Source organism: Dreissena polymorpha, chromosome 9, assembly GCF_020536995.1.
Source record: "Dreissena polymorpha isolate Duluth1 chromosome 9, UMN_Dpol_1.0, whole genome shotgun sequence".
NCBI classification, from domain to species: Eukaryota; Metazoa; Mollusca; class Bivalvia; order Myida; family Dreissenidae; genus Dreissena; species Dreissena polymorpha.
In genome coordinates, this window is record NC_068363.1 from 3,937,818 (window position 1) to 3,960,910 (window position 23,093).

The 23,093-nt window shown below is 33.1% G+C and overlaps 2 protein-coding genes across 2 annotated transcripts in view; both read right to left on the reverse strand.

The window, feature by feature from the left end:
• LOC127845594 (uncharacterized) overlaps window positions 1–23,093 on the reverse strand; it is a 317,330-nt gene that overhangs the window by 167,148 nt on the left and 127,089 nt on the right. The gene's annotated exons all lie outside the window — the stretch shown is intronic.
• Window positions 11,339–16,834, reverse strand: LOC127845596 (uncharacterized). Its single transcript, XM_052376614.1, has 3 exons — window positions 16,754–16,834; window positions 14,866–16,400; window positions 11,339–14,291 (listed from the first exon to the last, which is right to left on the reverse strand). Exons 2-3 carry the CDS (start codon window positions 15,800–15,802, stop codon window positions 13,939–13,941), a joined length of 1,290 nt encoding a protein of 429 aa, XP_052232574.1. The 5' UTR covers window positions 15,803–16,400; window positions 16,754–16,834; the 3' UTR covers window positions 11,339–13,938.

The window sequence follows — 23,093 nt, forward strand, 5'->3', positions numbered from 1 at the left end:
TGTTAAATACGCAAGTGCGCATGCGCAATATGATCAAAACATCCGTCGTAAATATTGCATGTTGCCGATATAAATATATCAAAAGATGAACGAAAAGTAACATTACTGAATATTCGGCATGTGTCTTAGGCTATTCTATTGATGATCATGGCATATATGACAAAATGAGTAAACGTTTGAAGGACGTTCTTACGATGACCTTAGGTGACACCTGACAATATCCGTCGCTAAGACTGAGGATATCTAGAGAGGCCTTATGTGCAGACAGAGACATTTTTTTGAAATTATTATCCTATTTATTACATGTAATAATATACTAAAAGCTACGCCACGTTAACCTCTTGATATATGAAATATGTTATTTCGTACTTATTGAAAAAACGCAATACTTGTTGCCAGTAAGTTAGTGTAATATTAGTGTACATTGAGTATTGATTAATGTCTTTTTCATTAAATAGTATCTTTCCATGTTTATTTAACGACAATTATTACACAATATTATAACACAATATATGTAAAACGACCTTGTTCAAAAACTTTGTTAACAAAATACACCAGCGCATTCTTCGGATTAAGGGGTTATCGCCTTACTGCTATATTCTCCAAATAACCAGGTCCCAATGTCAATATCAAAACTCTGTCTTTGGACAGTTTTTGTTGATTTACCATCTTTCATTTCCAGTGTTTAAGCTCTACAAAAAAACTAAATCTCAAAATGCATAATTGTCCTACAGAGTATTGTTTACATAAATATATTGACATTTAATGTTGTAACTCTTTAACAAATTTAACGCTTAACATTTTAGATATTGTATTACAAATGTTCTCTCTTGTAATATATTGGTATGATGTAAATGTTTCATAGATGTAGATAGCATAATTCAAAGCAGGTTATTTGACATACAAAAAAATTGTTTTGTGTGCAACTCAGGAGTGGTTGTAAAGATCAATTGTCGCAAACCATTTGAAATATGTAGGTATAGTGACTTTTCATGGAGCTCAGGTGTGCAATTACATAATAGACGCCATGCATTTAATTACAGTTAAAAAACTTCCTTTTAAAATCACATTTTAAATATCCAACAAAATCACGAATTTCAGCTTTTATGAATGTCGCATGTCGCATATCACGGTATTAACCACTTAAAGGGATAGCTCTAGTTTGTCGGTAAGAACAAAATGACGGTGGGAAAAGATCGATACACTATTTTGTTATACCCACTGTTTAATGGAAAAGCACCATATCCCCGAATCTTGTAAGATATATTTGTTTGGTTGAGTAATTGACTTAGGGGGACGCCAATATATTGATCAATGAGGTATATGTTCAGACTAAAAGTATTGCAAAAGAAACCCTAAGGCATTTGTAGCTTTGAACGTTAAATCGAGATTTCGATTGTTATTAAAATTTAAATACAATTGGCCAGCAAAGGCAAATAATAAAACATGGTATTTTATGCTTCTAGAAATTATAATTGTGTGCGAAAAAAATTAATAGTTAAAGAGGCTGCTCTCCGAATCGTTTAAATATATTAGAATATAACTTGCTCATGGAGGAATTTCAACATCATTTGGTACACATATTGGCAATATTGCTATTATCGGAACCACTAACCAATCCCAAACCAGGGTAAAGTGTTGCAGTCACACTCGAACATTATTACCCTAATTGACATTTCGATTGTCTTTGTATTTTCCGGTAACGGTATGTAATTTAAAATTATAAACTTCAAAAGCACACTAATTTAGAGAACATTTAAGAACCTATGCATTTCAACATACATACTAATAGTTTATTGCAATTGTCATGCCAATAAAAATAAGAAAATGACATCTATTGTTTATACATTTTAATGAATGATATCCCAAAGTTGTTTATGTGTGTTGTTCTATTGAATTTTATGTATGCATTCCTAATATGTGAGTAGAGTAGAGCTATGCATTACGTATGCCGTTTATTGGTCTCATTGAAGTTAAATTTCAACAATAAAATACATTACATCACTTTTTGTTGATATAAGCAAAAACTGTTATAAATTTATAATACCATGATTTTTTTATAAAGTCGATCAACCGATTGCAAAAGATTGAACATCCATTTTTATACCAACTTTGCATATTGAATAATGTGCGCCAGAGAAAGTCGAGGGTCACATTTCTACGTTTCAAGTGTTTGACTACGTGTACCATTTTCTATAAGTAAATTTATTGATAAAAAGTGAACGATTATGGTCTCGTTGAATGTATAGATAATTAACATAGTGTTTGGTGAAATACTTTGAATATGTTTACATCCTACGTTCTAGATATATAAAAATACAACACATCGATTTGTATAATGTTGTTCGCAAGTGATATTCTAGTATCTCTGCAGTGCTGGTGTCTGCTTTAAGTGTGAGCAATCATATGAAGTACGTGATTATCCTATTACATCCTTTAGAAGGCAACACGGCTAGATTACTGTGTTTTATCATTGTTTGTAAGATGCGAAAATTCATAGCTCTCAGGTAATGTATAGTAACAGATCACACTATTAACAGATGGAAAAAATACCTGTCTTTTTTATACAAAACATATTTTAAGTTTGTATATCGAATTTTGCTTTTTGGTTTTTATTGAAAGCCACTAATTTATGTGACGTGCATATCAATTCTATTTTATTGTCATATTCTATTTATACGTTGATTATAAATTGTCAAGACGGTTTAACATAAAAGATATTAAACATAAGATAGAGGCTATTTGTTGGTTTCAGCATTATTGTTCATTTTAGGCTCCCATAAACATATTATTGCTCCTGGTGAGCTTTAAAGATTCCGTTTTGTATGCTTAAATACAGGGCAAAATATATGATTTTTATCACAAATAGTTTTCACTAGAAGCTTTTTGTAACACGGATTTTCCCCTAAAACTGTTTGTCAATACGTTATTGGATATGTGAAAAATAACGTACCTTTCTTCTTTTCTGCATCCTTGTGTTTGCTACTATGATTATGTTTTACTATCGTGTCATATTGCATATTGCATAATCCAGTCATACCATTACTGTTTTAACATTTCATTCAACTTGTCCACTTATGGCGCATTTCCAAACCGTCTTCATCAATAACATGCAAATTAAATCATTTTGCCACAATGTTATTTGTTTTTCACATACGGAATCGCTGCGATGTTTTGCACCAAATATTTTTGAAGCTGATCCCACATGCGTTATTAAATCTGAGAGTATACTCGTCACAACGTCTTTTCCGACGGTACGGGTCGCGTTACGAATTTACAAATTATTGGCCGCGCACGTAGTAAATGAAAGTGTCCTATACTGTTTCAAATCAAACGCGGTACAGTCCGAAATAGTACAACTCAAACAATCAAGAATCGATCCTAAATCGTTGCCTTATTTTCATACTCGTTCTCTGTACGATTGATTTAGTTAATTTCGAATCCTTTTTTGTCAATTACAAACCGTACAAACGATAAAATTATCTTTATCTGTCGCACTGCTTAAATACGAGCTATAATACATTAAAAATCACATAGGATGTTACAATTCTGACCAAGAAAGTTAAAGTATCACTGTTATATGACTTTAATATTTTGAATTATAATGGGAATTACTGTGATCAATAATAATTTCATCCATATTTACACATGTTAAAATGACAATCTGCGTATTTTTATATTTCCATAATTTTTACATTTCTCATCATATCATTACCAATTTCAAGTACTGGAAATCTATTATTGTTAAGTCAGGACCTTTGTTTAAAAAATGTGTAACACTTTTTTTTGTCTCATTCTGTTCCAAGTTTTATCTTACAATGTAGAAAATATAAAGGGCACTATTTATAATGCACCACAAACTGAAGTGTGCAAATTCACATTAAAACATTATGAACCGAAATATATTCAAATAGTTTTATAGTAAGACATTCATTTATAATAGATCAAAAGTGACGTATTCACTTGTGCCGGTAATAAAACCCATCGAAATGCTTGAATGCACAGAAGTCTTTTATGTGTATCTTAACGTGTGCTTACTTTCGTTGTCGTTCTTTTCGAAATTCTGATGTATGCCCTCCAATTTAATGTTAGTCAGACGGACATACGCCCTCCCTGATGTTTACCCACTTGTAAATACGCCTCACTCTAGTTTTCCACCACAGTCATATCACTTGTTAGTAAGTTGGTGACTTATAATGTATAGTTTATTGTTAATATTTTTTTGGGTCAACATATGAAAACATAATGCTATAATATATATTATGTCGGGAGGTTCAGTGTTTGTGCTGGCGTATGTTCAGGTGAGCATGTGTCCTCCTAGGCTAAAATAACGAGAGGCTCATGCCCTTAAGGAAAATATTTTATAAACTTTTTTGCAATATAATAAAAATATTCTCTAATGACTCCGTGAGGCTTTGAGGTTTCATGTGTTGATATGAATATAATACAATATAATATAATATAATATAATATAATATAATATAATATAATATAATATAATATAATATAATATAATATAATATAATATAATATAGTGGCCGTCTATAAAGTATATTAAACAAACTGCACGTTGGACCAAAACTGGTCTTGCCCAGTGGTCACATGAATGGTAATGATTTGTTTAGCTAAATTTCTTTAAAAGAACATCTCTTCAACGAAATGGCACAGGGGTGTTATATTTAAAATGTAAAATTAAAAATAGAACGTTTATTAAGTTTGTTAAGAGCAATCCTCTTGGAGTCAACATTTCGCTGTTTGAATTTGTAGAGTGAAATGTTCTATATTGATTAACAGAGAAATACAATTCGAAACACTCTTAGGTAAAAAATATCTTTGACAGTCATGAGTTGTTTTGTTTTATGTTTTATAAGGTATTTGCGCCGATTACATAAGTATTTAAGTCATATTATGGCGGCCATGCATTTCACAAACATAATTATGCTAGAGCAAAACATTGAAAGTGATACGCTTCAATTGATTTGACTCGATTTCAGTACAGAAAATAATTAATTCTTAAAATACACCATATTAAATTCATATTTAAAGGTCAGTTTTAGGCTCATGCTTTTTAGTTATCATTGCTTAAATAGACTGTGTCGTGTAAGATTTAAAAAATATTGATTTTATTACGTGAATGAATACAACTCAATATCTTAACCTACAAATAGTATGTTTTTTACGATTACATTTAATTATAGAGTATATGTAGATACAATATTTTCATTTAATTCTAATGGCTTAGGTACATCATGTTCATGTGTGTCTCCGAACGTATGCTACAATTGTTCATACACATTTATAATTTTCTTATTTCTAACTCGTAAAATTTAAAAATATGTAGCGCATTTATAGCCTTTTAATATTCCCGCTGAACTCTCCAAATTTCACTTCTCCAAATTTGCTAACGATCACTTTTTATTTTCACATTATCTTCAATTTTGGGTAACGTTCATTTTAAATTGTTATTTTGCCGGTTTTGATATTAGATGTGTGTGTTTGATTTTATTTTTATGTATTGATCTATAATTGATGCGTGACGCTGTCTAAATCTAGCTAGGAGTGAACTTCAAATTACACATATTATAAACAGTGACCATTAGCAAATTTTGAATAGTATATATTGTGCAATGTCATTGCCTTTTAATTTCCCTGCTGCCATAACACAAATAAATAAATCTTAATGTACAAATAAAAACAACAACTCCCTGCCAAAGAGCACTACTCTTTGAAAACATATTATGGCTCAAGTTTCATTCTGTATAATTTTGTCATGTTTTATTCTTATTACAGGATCACTTTAATACCGTCTGATGTCAGACGATGATTGGAAAAGCCTTCTTGAAATTTATTTATGAAGAGTTTGATACATCACAATGGCTAGCTTCAAGGATGTTTTCGCTGACGCTTGAATTATCAACTGGTTGAAAGCTTGGCTTGGACTCAATATTACAAGGGCTGACTTTCTAAATTTTGTTGACAACGAAATGAAGCAACTTAAGTCAGATCTGTATCAAATAGTAATTTTGAATTAAAACCATTCGTTGACTACAGCTTGTACTTCTTGTTCCACAGCAAATCTGCTGAAGTGTCCAATTAAAGGCTTGTGTAAAAGAACAGGCAAAACATGTATAACTGTGCACGCTGATCCCTCCAAACATTACAGATCTTGTCCAAATATTATATGCGACGGCATTCGTGATGAAATAATAAAGGTCCATCGATTCTCAAGTCCTTCTTGGAAAAATACATCAGCAGAACAATGGGCTTGTAACCATTGGGAACATTGGGAAGTGGCAACTAGTTGTATGCCTCCAGATGGATATACTGGAGTCAGATTGATTCAAAATACAGATTTTAACGGAATAATTCATGTTTTGCTGGATTGTAACCACTTCGACACCAAGGTTTTGTTCAAGATAGGATCTGGTTGGGTGACACTACCATGTTTTTTAACAAAGGTAAATATTCCAAACAGTTTGATATAATCTTTGAAAACAGATTAAATGATGAGAATATCTGAATACTATTGCATTAAGTTAAATAAACATTTAACCACTCATGTGTTGACTTACTTAAAAAATATCGCACCATATTTTAGACAAGAGGTCGTAGGTAGTGAATTTGTTGCATTACAGCCGAGTTAAACATAATGCACACGAAGTTATTTAATTCAAAGGGATATTTATTGGTTACTTAAGTAAACTTTACCAGTATGGTTTTCAGTGAATCCATATTTACAAAATGTGTTTAATGAGTTTATAAAACATCAACAGCAGTAACAACAATACAATTTCGAGAAAACTAGTTCTTCTTTCAATTTTAAATATATAATAAATAAATAAACACCACTTTTAACAGGCTCGTGACATAGGAAAAGCTGTCCGGCATTCTACTACGTGCAAAGTAACAAGTGCTGAACTCAAAAAGTTCTTCATAGTTTTAATCGGTATATTAACTGATCGCAGCATCTAGCTCAAGATTCCGGTGCACGAGAAGCAGTTAATAAATTACAACAGGTAAATCAATTTACAAAGAATTTTGTTTCATTGTTTTATATTATTATACATGTTTATATTGTAATAATGTTAAAGGGATCTTTTCACAGATTTTTGCAGAAATTTGTCATAAAATGCTTTACATTGATAAATGTAAACACAGGATCTGAAAAGCTCCAGTAAAAACAATAATTAAATTAAAGAAAAAAAAAGTAACCCTAAACCAGGCTCGAACCACTGACCCTTGGAGTTAACGGAGTATAACGCTTTGACCACTCGGTCATCCGTGCTTATACAATAAGTGATGTCTTTATATTTTATATAAGCAATCCTCGTAGTGTCACACAATATAACGACAACAACAGAACTTTCCTAAAAACTCAATCGTTTCGCGTTGCAAAGCTTTATAGTGTTTAGGTGTTTAAATCGTCAACAGATGCATAAAATCGATATTTTAGAGCATGGTAAATGTTCAGTATTACTGTTTCCTCACAAATATCATAACTACAACGAAAATTTGCGAATCTGAATGTTTTAATTGTGTCAATTTACCAAAACGTGCAAAGGTCGCTTGAATATACAATTCATGTATTTGTAAATGTTTTTTTACAACAGCTACAGACTGACAGTCTGAACATTGCATTAGAGGAAATGGTACAGTTGCTTAAAGACGCTCAAGAGGTATTAATAGAGGCTAGAAAGGTGTCACATGAATCGAAGCTTGAGATGAAGACCTATATATGGAAACTAGAAGGACAGATACAGTTGTTAAATAATCGTGTAGAAGAATGTGAACAGAAAGTTCAACATCTGCAAACCAAGATTCGATGAAAAAGACAAATTCAAAGGAGACAGACTACAATCACGATATTCTTGGTATGGTTAACGTTTTTTTATATTATTTTTGTCTATTGATTAAATAATAAGATGTTTAATGAAAGTGAGCGTATACGATCACCTGATGGGTATTGAATGCATAGTAAATAACTTGAAAACTTAAATCTTCTCTGAAACCGCCACGTTCAAGTGATTAAAATTTATTGTGTCACATTATTTTGTGGTCTTGTATATGTTTGTTTAAATAATGCCCCTGTTTTCGAAACTGGGCGTGACTGAGTGATTAGGTGAATTGTTTTGTATTCAATTCATATTTTGTATGTGACATTAAATTGCGATCCTATTCATAGGTTTTGCGAATTATATCCCTATGTTCGAGATTGAACGACCGTGCACATTTACACCTCTGGACAATCTATGACATATTGGACTTGAATTTTGCAAGAGATGTTTGGGACTATAGATAGTTTTTCATTTTTTGTTTGGTTCATATGTTGAAATTGAGTAGGTTGCACCAATTCATAAGTGGTTAAGCAGCTTTTGGTGTCTGTTTCTTTGAACGAGACTGATACTTTTATCTGACTAACCATCTAAAAAGTTGTCTAATGAGCGCAGCGATCGCCTTCTTTCAACAGCCACTTGAGCCACATCCCATATCTGGCCGCTGTACACATCTTGGGCTGTACTTACTATGATTCCAAAAACAAGTGTTCGAAGCATTTGGTGAACAAACATATCACTCTTCTTTAATTACATGATTTAGTTCAAAAGGGAGTGAGAGGAACCAATTGTTCAACTCGACCTTTTTTCTTATATATTGTGCTCAGAAACATTTAATGAAAAATAAGTAAAATGCAGGATTGCATTAAACATTGCAAGAGTGTAGGGCATTTTCAGATTCTGTAATATAATGATTGTTCTTTTCCTTTGAATCACTAGCTTAGCGTGCAATAGTAAACCAATAAGTAAATAAAATGTTAATGCGAACTAACCGTTGATAATGTTCGAATGTAAAATGACCGCTGATAAAGTTTTAATATAAACTGACCGTTGATAACATTTGTATTTAAAATGACCGTTGATACTTGTCATTTAATGTAAACATAGATGCTGCTTTGATAGTGTTTATACCGACCAGAAAGCATTATCATCTTAGCCTGTTACCATTAAAACCATGTAAAACACATCATTTTATGCTGATTGAGTATTTCATTTCAATATCATATCTGAAACTCAGACCATTCGAATTTCGAAAGAAGCTTCCGCACACTCGGTCTAATTGATTAATAAAATAAAATAGATATCGATCAACTTGTAATAAAGCCGTATATTTGCAATAAAATGAATAAAATCTCAATGGCAAGTACACATTTAGAGTTAAGGTGAACTATTTTGGCATAATACAGATTGGCCTGACAGTATCTTCATTACTCATCATGCAAATTTAAAACAAGCTTGCCTTAAAGTTTAACCATCTCAATATAGAATGTCGGCTGATAGAGCCATATCCCTTGTTCAAAGGTCAAAGTACACATTTGAGATCACGATAACACGTAGAGATTAAGGAACAACTTAGAGGTCCAAAGTCATGTCCAAACTTCATCTTTCATCATTCATTTTTTCTAATAACTGACCGATATTAACTCATAATAAGAGGGTGTATTGCGTGTGAGACCTGTGTCTTTAGCTCAAATATTACATATCTACGTAACCTTGAGATGTCGAATTAGAATTTGTTCTGTTCGTCCAGACTACATCTTATCATTCAACATACACTTAAGGTTAGAAAAGTAAAAAAACAAACTATAATATAGTAAAATAAAACTTTTCAAAATTTTCAAAGACCGCACACGCCAACTTCCGTTTTTGTGCACATTCGCTTTACACGATTAACAAAGACATCAATTTACTAGATTTGTTTCCCTGTCAGGCATTTAGCCATATGGGTGCCTTTGCAGTCACAAAGGTCGATCGATTTTTCCAATGTTTTTTTCCGCATGTTACGAGAGCTTATTTACAAAGAATTATGGCTAAAACATTTAGCAGCCTAAGGGCTACTCGGGACAAAGTTAAGATAGAGAAATGCAAAATGTTTGTAAGTTTAAGTGCATTTATATATTTATTGCCCGTGTAGTTATTAGACATATCAAGCTGAAATGTGGTATATTTTGATAAGAAGGATGTTTCTCTATGACAGTGCTGTAATAAGATTTGATGTCATCAATTTTATAAGTACTCCAACTTTAAAATAGCTTAGAACAAATGTTCACTCTGTCCCAAACTTTAAAGAAAATGTCACAGTTTGAGGTCAAATGGCTAAATTAGGCATAAAACAGACTGCGTAGCGAATAAAACTTGATATGCAAACTATTTGAAATCATTAAACAAACTCAAATAGTATTAACAGTTACATCGGAACACGAACATTTATGACACTATCATAATAACTCTCTACTTGCATAGTGCTAAATCCTCCTTCTAAAATATATGAATTTGTTTAAAATTACAACTGTCTTTCCCATCGTCATGTTGAATAAATCATGATAAAGGACAGACAGTGTTTTTAAGTTCAGAAATGTTTTTAAGTTCAGAAATCAAATCTAAAACAAATACGTTTTTCTATGCTGTAACTTAGCCTCGTTGTAAAAAAATGGGAACCGTTTTCCGAACAAAAAATATTCTTAACTTAATTTGATTTTGCATTTATATTTTAATTTAAAAAGGAATATATTGCAAACAAAATCATAAAAAGAACTTTTTCACAGATTTTGGCATGTTTTGAAAGTTTGTCAGTAAGTGCTTTATATTGATAAATGTAAACATTGGATCTTAAAAACTCCAGTATAACACAATAATGAAATTTAAAAACTACAAAAGACACCCTCATCTGGGCTCAAAACACTGACCCCTGGAGTAAAAGTTTAACGCTTAAACCACTCGGCCATCCGTGGTAATGCAATGTGTGATGTGTTTTATACTTTATATTAGCAGTCCTCGTAGTGCTACAAAATATAACTACAAAAACGGAACTCTCCAAATTATTCAGTCTTTTCGCGTTGCAACGCTTTATAATTTTCATGTTTTTAAACCGTCAAAAGATGCGTATAATGGATATGTTAGAGCATGTTAAACGTTGAGAATTACTGTTTCCTCACAAATATCGTAACTACAACGAACATTTGAAAACCTGAAACAAGTTGTTTTTTATTTTGTCAGTTTACCAAAACGTAAAAAGGACACTTTAATGATGATGTGACCTCCGATATAATCTTTCACACCATGTGAATTATTTTTTAATAACAAACAATGCTCTTAGGGCTTGTTAGTATGCAATATTGTCAATAAATATGAATGTACCAAGTGAGATTAATTGTAATACAGATAAGTACAGTCTGCAAATAAGGTGTCATTAATGAAAATGTGTAGCAATTTGCGACGGTGGCAATCGGCAGCAAAACCCAAGCAAATATATAAATGTTGCAACATGTTTGATAAACAATAAGAAATATGTGTTCCTTTTTATTATGCATTTCAGATTTTCAACGGCGTCTGAAGCAGTATTACCTAGACAATCTACGACACGTACCTGTGTCTCCATTGGTTCCAAACCATGATAAATATTTAATGGAAATATATTTTACACCAGAAATACATCAAATTGTTGCGGAAAAGGACGGTAAGAAATTGAAAGCCGGCCAAATGTTCAAATACAACGACATTTTCCAGATTTATCTGAAAACTAAGAAGCACGTATTTTTGCAAGGAGAACCAGGCAAGGGGAAAACCACATTTGCAGCTAAATTAGTGTTAGACTGATGCAATGAATGCGCAACTACATCGAATTCTAATTTTAAAAAACCTCACTTTGATGATGTAGAAACGCTACAGGCGTATAAGTTTGTTTTTCATATTGCATTACGAGAGTCTAAGTCTCAACGGAAAGTAACAGAGATGATTAAAAAACATATAATTGAAAAGATCTATGCTGAAAAAGATGTCAATGCAGCATACATACTTCTTTAACATATTTTTGAAGAGGAAATATGTCTTGTTGCTCAAGACGGATTGGACGAATGGTGCGATCCAGACAATGAACTTGTCATGCCATTTCTAGCTCAAACATCCCAGTGTTTTGAGTTAATTACTTCACGGCCATGGAAAATGTCTGACGAACGTTTCAAAAATTCTCAGGTTGATTGTATTTTAGAATTGGAAGGCGTGATCGATATATCAATTCTCAGTAAAAATATTTTAGGATTTCTTCTTAGTGAAGCCCTTGACAGCAAGCACAAACTTTTTGAGAGTTATGTGCGTAAACATAGACTTAACGATTTGGTATTGACTCCAGTGATGCTAACACATATTGTGTGTTTGTGGGTGGATGGAACAATTTTAACAGGATCAACCTGTGAAATCTACAGCCTGATTTTGGACAGTCTTCTCAAGAAGAACAGCAGCAAATCATGCTATTTTCAGGATACGCCATTCAAATGCTTCGAACATACAACGAATGTGCAACCAAGTTATGATCATATACAATCTATATCAAGGGCAGCATTTTATCTGCTGTTTTCTCTTGAAAGAGATAGTTCTTTAGTTTTTAGAGATAAAGTAGTATTACAACACCTTTCTGAAGAACAAAACATGTTTGCACTTATTCAGGAATCCTATCAGAGAGAAAAACCTCAACTTTGAGCTTCAAGTCTTCCGCGATGTCGTTCATCCACAAAAGTTTTTAGGAATTTCTAGCTGCATTGTATATCACGCTTAATGTAAACGTCATTGACAATGTCTTATCAGTATATTTTACTCGATTTCCTGATGCGTGTTTGGACATTTCTAAAGTATTCATTTTTGTCTTTGGACTTGATATAAATGCTGCAAGTCGATTATCTGTCATTATGAACTCGCGGTATAAAGAGTATGTAAACATATACAAATTGAAGAAATTTCGAGATATTTGTTTCACTGGTTATTTGGAAGCAAAAGCCAATGCCTTCAAAGATCAGGACATATATCTGCAACTTCATCATTTTAACATTGTTGTTGATAAAAGATTGAAATCCCTATTATCATACAAAATGTACAATGTGCAATCACTTGTGTTAAGTATAATTGAAAACTGACCTAAATTTCAATGGCATACTGTCATCATCGGCGCATTGTATAAAATGTTTGATTATAGTAAGCGATTATTTCTTAGACGAAACACTATATAATCTACCATTTTCAAAAATGGATCTTTCTTTGTTGCAACGTTTACAGGTGCTCAGTGTATGGGAACCTGTGGAACTGGTACCTTTGCGTGGATTTTCGGATATGACGTCGCTTACATTTATCTGCAAATGTAATGGATTGGACTTGTCATCATTTGAAATCTACGTAAACTTGAGCTTGGTAAACATGTGACCTTGGTACCAAATGCTTTATCTGTGCTCAATAACCTGGAGTCTCTATCATTAGAATGTCAATATGACGGGTTAGATTTGACGTCTTGTCGGAGACTAGAGCGGATAAAACTTGGAAAAACTGTTAAATTGTTACCGAATTCACTGCGTGATCTTCCGAACCTTGAATATATTACACTCGATTGCAGATATGATGGATTAGATTTGTCATCGTGCCGTAGTCACAAAATCATTAAGCTCGGTAAGCTAGTTACATTGTTACCAAATTATCTACGTCATCTTTCGAAGCTGAAATATTTGAAACTACAATGCAAATATGAAGGGCTTAATTTATATCCATCTGAAGTTCTGTTGGTGTCTTGAGATCAATAAACAAGTTACTTTGCTACCGAATACACTCGATATTATTCCTGGACAAGTGTCGGTGCGATACATGGACGACAAAGACAACAGCGAATACGTTGCTTTAGAAGATTGTGAAATGTATCGTTCTTGTATCACGACGTTCAATAGTTTTGATTTAGATTAGCACGGTAATGGTTTATGTATGATTATATTTGCAAGTTGCTCATATTTAGGATGTTCATCGACCAGGTATTTCTTCACTTAAATGTATTGTTGATTATATCGGCACAAAGCAGTTATCTATATATATACAGTATATGAGAGCAAGCACGCTTTCCCAGTTCAACCACAGATCAGTTAGTGGTGCAAATCAGTAGTTTATTATTATCCCATTGTCCCACGATAAGTGAGCCTGTTTCCTTGGTAAAACCGACTGATAACGGAAGATGGACACCATCTATGTGTCTCAAAAGGGTAGATATCTTCCTCCTAGCCCTGCTATCAACCTGAATCACTGTATTAGAGTTCCTTCCGCAGACAAGTACGTGACCATGAGCTGTCACGTAATCATTCCATGGCTGCGCAAGTTCGGGGTCAATGAAAATTGAGAGAACTGTGCCGTCTTTGTCAATTGCGAGTAACGCGCACCGTGAATAACTGGTAACGTAAATAATTTCTCCGGTCTGGTTAACTGCGCACTTAAACACTGTTAAGAGAAAGAGATACTGTAACTATTTGTAATACAAACGAAATACATTCTTAAGAACTAGTTAATCGTCTTAAACATGGTTACGAAAATGTATATTTATATAAAGATAAATAATGACATCAGATTCGGTGAGTATGTGTATTAAAGTCTCTATAACGCTAAAAATTAACGAAAACTTCGTTAAGTATTTCGAAAAATAAAGTTAACACCTTATTAATCAGTGTTCCTTATAGCAAAAGCCAAAATTTCAACGCATTTTCATTTTCCGCGACTGTATCTATTCATACGACATACGAACACCATGTTAGTGTTCATGTGTCGTATGAATAGATATGCAAAACAATAATAAAAACGAGCATGTTGTATCCACAAACATCTATTTTACCAGACCACATCTTGCGTTGAAATTTCGGCGATTGCCATAAGGAACACTGGTTTTTAATTGGTTAAGTTTATTTTACGAACAATTGTACGAAATTTTCGTTGATTTTGAGTAGTAATGTTACTTTTAAAATATTATTTTTATCAGCCTTAAGCACCAATTAAACGCAAAAGCAAAATGGTGTAATACCTGCACCGTAAGTGGATGTATCCTCGTACAGTTTACTAAGTCTTTCGCCACTAGAACTGTATTTATACAAGGCATCCCTCGATGTTACATACAACTCGCCATGGTGGTGGGCAATGCCTATACAGGCATGCTGTACTTTAAACTTTCTTTGAATGACCAATGTCCCTTCATGGACAGATATAAACTGTACCTCGTGAGTGTTTTTGTTATCCTCCACAGTAACAGCCACTTCAAACGGAGCTGTTCGACACACATCGAATACATATGAAGAAACATCGTACTGACTTATTATTTTGTATTGTCGGTCCACAAGCTTAACGTTTTTGTTATTCCAGTCAGTGATTATGATCTGTCCGTCAGAAATACAGCATATGCCAGTAATTCCACATCGTACATTGGTGTCATCTCCGCAGTTTACAATACACTCTTTCTTATCAATAACTGTTAATGCATGATCGGAATCGCTCTGCTTTTCGTACAAAACTTTTCCCAAACAAGACAAGGTTGACAAATACCTTTCGATATCAATGGACCCTTGAAATGATACGGAACATGCATATGCTTGAGACCTTTTCTGTTTCAAGAACGAGTTCAACTGCCGTTTCTTATCTAACCACTTTTTGTGGGCTAGAAAAATAAGTTCATTCTTTTTATCACCGATGTCACAAACAGCGTTTCTGAAAGATTCAGCTGTTTCGTACATGTCTGTACACTTTTCAAGTTCCGTCTTTAATTTTTCTTTTAAGCTTGTGACAGCTTCACCTAGGTGCATAAATGTAGCCATTTCAAGCTCGTCTAAAGCAGCATTTATTTTCTTACGCACACGATTCATTTCTTGTAAACTTGTCTGATATGATTCTTCCAATGACTTTATGTCGGCCTCCCTACTGTGTTGAAGCATCATTAGTTGATCTAACGTCGTCTTGATGTCTGTCATAAGTTGTCGGAAATCAACAGGTGACTGACTCTGAACAAAATCAGTTATAAGGGACACTTTACCACACTTGCTGTAAATGAATTAAAAAAATATAACAAATCACATGTGTTGTTGAGCAATAATGACCATTTTTCATTGGGTTTATTTCAACTGTTGAAAATTATGTCTATTGTTATATACAGTACGTAGATAGTAAAACTTATAAGCGCATGATATTGAATAAAATGCCTTGTTAAATTAAAATGTATTATTAGTAATTACCGATGGTGATGCAAGTATTGCAGCAAAGTAGATCATGATCCTCGCACAATTGCTTCAACTTTTTATCTTGATGTAGCAAACACTTTTCTAAAAGATCCATTTTAGCTTTCGCAAGAGGCCAATGCTGTATTTCGTTTTTTTCATACGTTTTGTGCGTTTTATACAACTGAATATGCATGTTTCTACACGATCCACAGTAAAACGTCTTGCATTTATCACAGTACACATCCGCGTCTTTAATGATATTTTCCTCTTCACACGGCTTACAACAATAATCAACAACCATATCGGATGCTTTGAAAACTGAAGATTGGAAACCAGTTGCCATTGTAGCAAACTGTAACAAATTAATTACTTCACTAAATATTTGCAAACGTAAGCTTTTAAACGACATGTACAGCAAGTCAATTAAACCCTTTGTCCCGAGATAATGATAGTTGTAACTTAAGTTGTAAAAGCCAGATATTTAATACACCTTTAAAAATATTTCAACATAAACCATTATGTTTTTCAGATGCTGTGTCAAAAAGTATATTCTTTCACTTAAAAGGCGCAGGTAAATTGTTATCAGTTATTATATGTTTAAACTTAACACTTAATAATTATTTACACAAAACTTACATAGATATAAATATTATGCAATTTATACTAACTGGAGTACTATCTAAACATATTAAGATTTAACTATACCTTTCGTGCGTTCTTATTAATTAAGCCTTTTATAACGCCTTTTATATCCCACTAGCATGACAACCTTCGCGTCTAATGCGCGATAACGAAATAACTCAAAAAACCCATGATCAATCGACTTAAATCTAAATTGGCAACGATTCAAATACTGTAAATATAATCTAATGTGTATTGAGTGCATGGGGTAATCAGTGCATTGTGATAAGACTATCATAAAAAATATCATTACGTTCATATCGATCCGCAGCTGAATTAAAGGCTCGAAGCCATAATATAAACAATACAAATACATATTGTTAAATAATCATGCAGAAGAGGCCTTATGTTGTATTCTTTAACATCTTATTTTATCTGCTACAGAAAGGACGTGACTAACCTATAGTTGTAAACGCTTCATATATAAGAATGTTTAATTTATGAAAATAGACGGCAGTAAATAAACAAGAGAGCCACAAACGAAAAGGGTCATGTTGTAAACAAAGTTGAACAAAAATTTTAACTTACCACGAATGTATTGATTTGTTGGACATTTATAAGTAAAGAATACTTCTAAAATGAGAAAAAACAGTTGAAGAGTGAAAAGAACTCGTATCGTCATACCGTCGCAACGAGATAACACCATATAATATTATACATAAGGTAATGTAAAATAATAACATGAATATCGGCTCCACTTATTTTTGATACAACATAATACTACTTAAGAGAAACAAACCAGTTCTCGAACTCCATACCGCTATCACGGTGTGTTTTATTTACAATATTCCAATCATGTTTCACAACCATTGATAAAATAAAATAATACTAGTTTAGAGGTTTAATGGCTCGTTTAACATGCAACAAATACATTTCGAACCAAGTCTTATTAAAAATATGCCAATGGTTGTTATGAAACAAAAAATAAACAATAGATTTACTTGTTGTTGTTTTTTTGCTTTTTCTTAAGTAACTTCGCTTGACATATTATTGTTATTATTAAATATGTAACAGATGTTTGCTTAGTTGTCGTTTACTTGTTGTTTTTAACAAGATCGATGCTCAAATCCACCTTTATATAATCACGCTTTGAAACAAATCACCAAACTCCTTTGTTCCTTTCCCAATTTCATATCAACTTGTATCAATATCTTCACTATTTTCACACCGTATTGTTAGACAAGATAGCAATGTTCATTCAAAACTGCAGTTGGGCAGCGGACACATTCCGAACAAAGGTTACGGTTTGGGAATTTTTTTACGCATTCCGCTGGCTAACATAGAAATTGTATAACATATTTTCGTTTTAATAAATGAGACTTCACAGTGAAAATTACAAGTTATCAATGGTCCGTAGATTCCTAAGAAAATGAAATTATTGTATTGTGTTTACGTGAGAGCATTTAATGTTTCGTATGATATTGTTCGTTGTTTTCAAATTTGTATTATCAAATTAAGGTAGCCTATAATGAATATGCCGTATTAAAAAGTTGATGTATATATGCAAACTTTTATACACACTCTCCAAGTTTTCTAAAGATTGCAAAGGCTTTATTAAGTTTTGCTTAATGACGGCAAACGTGCTGATATTTAACAGAAGAATGCAATTCAACCGGAAACTTTTGCATTTTAATAACATTTTAATCTTCTTCTTATTCGGATTTAGTATAATATAAATTTTTTTTTTTAAAGTGGTATTTTCATTGAGCAGTTATTGGCCTGGGGCATATCCCCAAGGCCATAGTAATGATACCAATTTCTGAGCCTATCTGAATTGGCTGGCTGCCAAAATCCAAATTCACAAATCTCCGATTTACCACTAAATTTATGCGCAATAAAAGTAGTTCTTCGCAGATCTCAATAACCCGCCTTGTAAATACAGAAGAAAACTATATAACATGACAGTGTCATACAAAGTGTAAAAAAATATTATTGAAGCAAAATTGCTAAGCATTGGCTACGACATGCGAGAATTAGTTCCTCACTTGACGGTGTAAGCCGAAAAGATACGAGTGTTTACGGAGACAGTAAGAAGATTTTTTTTCTGAAACATTTTTTGAAGACATTATTTTTGGTATTTATAAACATATTTTAATATATTGTTATTTTATTTTGCGTTAACAAGAAAAAACAACCACAAATATTCACGATCATTCTCGGAAATAGACGAAGTAACCGGATATGGTATTTCACTGCGCAGATCGAGCGCGCAAATCGAGCGCGAAAAGTTGTACGAGAGGCAAAGTAAACAATCTGTACACCGTTCTTTATAAGGGTAAGTATACAAGTAAGTATAAGTTTTCTTTTGTATACACATTACCCAGGACGTATGAGTGTTTTCCTGATATGTTAATTATGTAATAATAAGGTATTTTAGGCTATTAAAAGTGATTAATTTGACGCCAACAATAACAGTTTTTTTCGGCCATGCTGTTGTTGTATATCTTCACCACCTATGTAGACGAACCCAGATCTGCACAGTTGATCAAAAGGTTATCGTTCCCACCACCAGTATAGTGAAGTCCTCCACCGTCTATGTACACTATCTATCTATCTATCTATCTATCTATCTATCTATCTATCTATCTATCTATCTATCTATCTATCTATCTATCTATCTATCTATCTATCTATCTATCTATCTATCTATCTATCTATCTATCTCTATCTATCTATCTATCTATCTATCTATCTATCTATCTATCTATCTATCTATCTATCTATCTATCTATCTATCTATCTATCTATCTCTGTTTAATGCCAACCGCTCTATCGAGTATTATAGGCAGATATGGACACTATCGAGTCCGTTTCCTGGGAAGAACCAGTACTGGGTGTATATGGCGGAGATAATGCGAACGCTTCCCGAGTAGGGAGCGAACCCACGGACTCCCGATCGTTAGGCGGACACCTCATCCACTACACCACCGCGACCTCCACTGTAGTACACACATATTGTCTTTTCTTACAGTCTCTGAGCTTATGCACTCAACCGCTAGGGTCAATCCGTATAAATTCGGACAAAGGGAGAAATTCGGACAATACTTCTTCCCAAGCACACTAAATCTAGCCCCAGGCCTTCAGCGCCTACATCGCTTTGATATATTTGCAAATGCGTTTTTAATGGAAAAAATGCATTCATCTGTCATATATTTTATTTCATATGTATACTTAAAGCAAACACATTTCACGTGGTAAAACCAGAATAAGAATTCGAACAATAAGCAAAGTGATAATAGTTATTAACATCATGTACAGCTTTGTAGGACTACTTCTCTAATCAAACATTTTCCTTCACAACGTATCACGCCATGCCAATAACCATTTCACTGAAGCAACGGACACACTACTTATGTGTATACATTATTTTTTAATATAATAATTATAATAAAAAAGTAAAACATATGAACTACATAAGTTCAAATAGCTGATATATCCGTAGCTAAAAAATCCAACCTTTAATAACTTTATATGTAAAAGAGGCAAAAACGGTGAATGGTAGTTTTAACCGTCATGGGCGATTTTTAGGAACTAACTTAAGCGCAGACGCAGAACGCATACGATAAATTCGAAGAAGTAAAATACATAAATGGTACGCGTTAAAAACAAATACAATGACATAGATTTTATAAGGCAGTTGAGATAGTTTACGCATGTAAATATAGCATTATGACGGTGTGACGGTGGCAAATAACGCATTTTCTTCCCATGATGCACAGTTGACGAGATAGCACCGATTGCAATTGGGAATGTAAAAAATATGAAGACTCAACCTGTTCCATTTTGATTGAAACTTGGTTGTTGTTGTTTTTTTTGATAAAGTGATTTTCTTGAAATTTTGTGAGTTTTCTTTTCTTATGTAAATTATTTAAATGATTTATCTGATCATGTTTTATGAATGTCTTACTTTTTCTCAATACAATTTCTTAACTTATATGTGATTTGGGGTCATTAAATATCCCGTTGATGATTGAATCTGTAATACGCGAGTCATAATGTTGTTTATTGAACAACATAGCATGTATGTTGTTAAATATGGTCGTTAGCGAGTCATGAACACATATGTTTACGTACATAGTGCAATAAAAAGTTAATTTGAATTTTGACCATGTCCAAACTACTGTTTTACTGTTGAGCCACTTATATTCGCAGGCTACTCATTCGAGCCATTTCAGTCGCAGATAGATTTCCGTTGTGTTAAAATCTCTCAAAGTCAATTTGAAAAGAGTTTTCTTGTAATCAATCTGAATCGATGTGAATCGATCAATGGATGCAATACCCGATCTAGAATGGGGTTAGGGATTTTGTTCCGGAATTAATCTCTTTAGAATCCCTAACAAATAACCCTCATCCAATCTCTACGCATGCGCAGTCTTTTAAGATTTTTGGATAAAATAAGTTTATCTGTGATGTCAACGAGGCGGGGCGTAAATAACTAATTTTAGTTGCATAATTTACTTTTGTCGGATTCATGCGTACTCAAATGTATAATATCATGCTACATACAGAATAGTGTTTCATAGCCTATTTGTATTTCAACAAATATTTTTTTGTATAAACACTGATAATTTTAAAACGAAACTGTGCGTGTTCTTAACACAATACAACCAGGATATTTGCCATGCTGCATGCACATTGTTTATTTCGTATGGAATGAGAGTTGTATTGGACGTCATCATCGATGACGTTCAATCGAACGAATGATAAAGGGGGCTAAAATTCGTTAAGCTCCAGCGTATAGCAGCGATTTGGGAGTCTTGAAAACTGGTCGGTAACTTTTGCTGAAATTTGACATGTATATGGACCAGAACTCGATCTACACGATGGCGTATTCGTCATATCTGGGAAAAGTCCAGTTTTTGATAAAATTACGAAAAAGTGGTGTTTTTTATTGCGCAATCGCTATAAAATGAGTTCTCGCCGGAAGCGTTAATAGCGTTAATAGCAACCCAAACACAATTCAACCCAAGGAGGCAATTCACGCGATAGACACTTCAAATTTGATTTTAATTAATACATATTGCGATTTTATTCCCAAATTAATAAATAAGTTCATATTGTGTTTAACATACATAGCTGAACCCGTTTAGAAAATATTAACAAAACAAACAAAAACAAACAACAGTTAAATTTCATTGATGTAAATATGGTAACCTGATTACATATCCACTAGCGTACACATGAAAAATAGTTCGCAAGTAAACAACAAACAATCAAATTTAAACGCAAATAAGCGAACAAAATATATAAAATAAATCCGAGAAATCGATACGTTAAACTACAATTTCTGCACTTAAAACATTTTTGAGAGTCATTAAAACACATAATTTCGGAAGTATACAACCAACATTCAAAATGGCTGCCAATGCGTTCGAAAAGAACGCGAGAAAGTATTTACAAAATAACATCATCAAAATAATTAAAGTGAACGCTACTTCGCCGTTTTTTAGATAAGTATACGATCTATTGAAAAACACTAGCATTTGACATAAACACACCCGTGGATATGGAAATAGACATCACGCGGCTCCCGCATTTTGCGCTGTGTACGGTTGTTCAGAAAACTTGGTAAGTGTCATTGTGTTCTTGAATTTGTCCGATGAGTTGAATTTTATATACCATTACCATACAAGAAAGTTTTCAAACACATTTATTTCTTACGAAACTTAACTTGAAAAATAAACAACACAAATATAAGTGGCACGAACTGATAGTGGAACGAAACGGCAATCAACCGTTAAAGTTCAAGGGCATAATTTGAATGGAAATACATGTGTTGAATATTGGATAAATTAATTGTTTTGCCGTTAAAAGGGTAAGTTATTTTGGTTTGCTTTGCTTATTTTTTTATCAAAACACAAGTTTTATAGTTTGATTTCTGTACAACAGTTCAGTTAACGTTACATCTTGAATTTATAAATATCGAAATAGATGTCGGAGTTTGCACATTTCGGACGTTGCTATGCAAGTTAGTCAATATAAATTGCCGCCTAAGAGTCTTCTGATGATTTTTGCTTTGGCAGACTCTTGGCGTCAATAGTCCACTCTATCTTTTTAATAGCGAGAGTTTTCCTTCTTTGTCTATATTGATGCGCAAGGAATTTGGTGCGCAACATTCAAGCCCCGATATCAGACAGTTAATATCAACGGATTGCAATAATATATACATACCTGTGTAGATAATTCATTTCTCAATAATGTTCCGTAAGAATTATGTAATGGCTCTTTCAATTTTGCATGCCTGACCAATTTAAATCAACACACTACTCACATTTTCAATTCCAATCGCTGTGCCCGCTGTATACGGCAGGTAGATTTTAATCGATAACACAGCCTATAACACCGTAATGCCTTCTTCTGATTG

Coding starts and splice junctions, on each gene's coding strand:
- LOC127845596 (XM_052376614.1), bottom strand. CDS start 15,802: ATGACAGACATCAAGACGACGTTAGATCAACTAATGATGCTTCAACAC. Junction 14,292..14,865: donor TACATCCACTTACGGTGCAG/GTATTACACCAT, acceptor TTCTCTTAACAG/TGTTTAAGTGCGCAGTTAAC.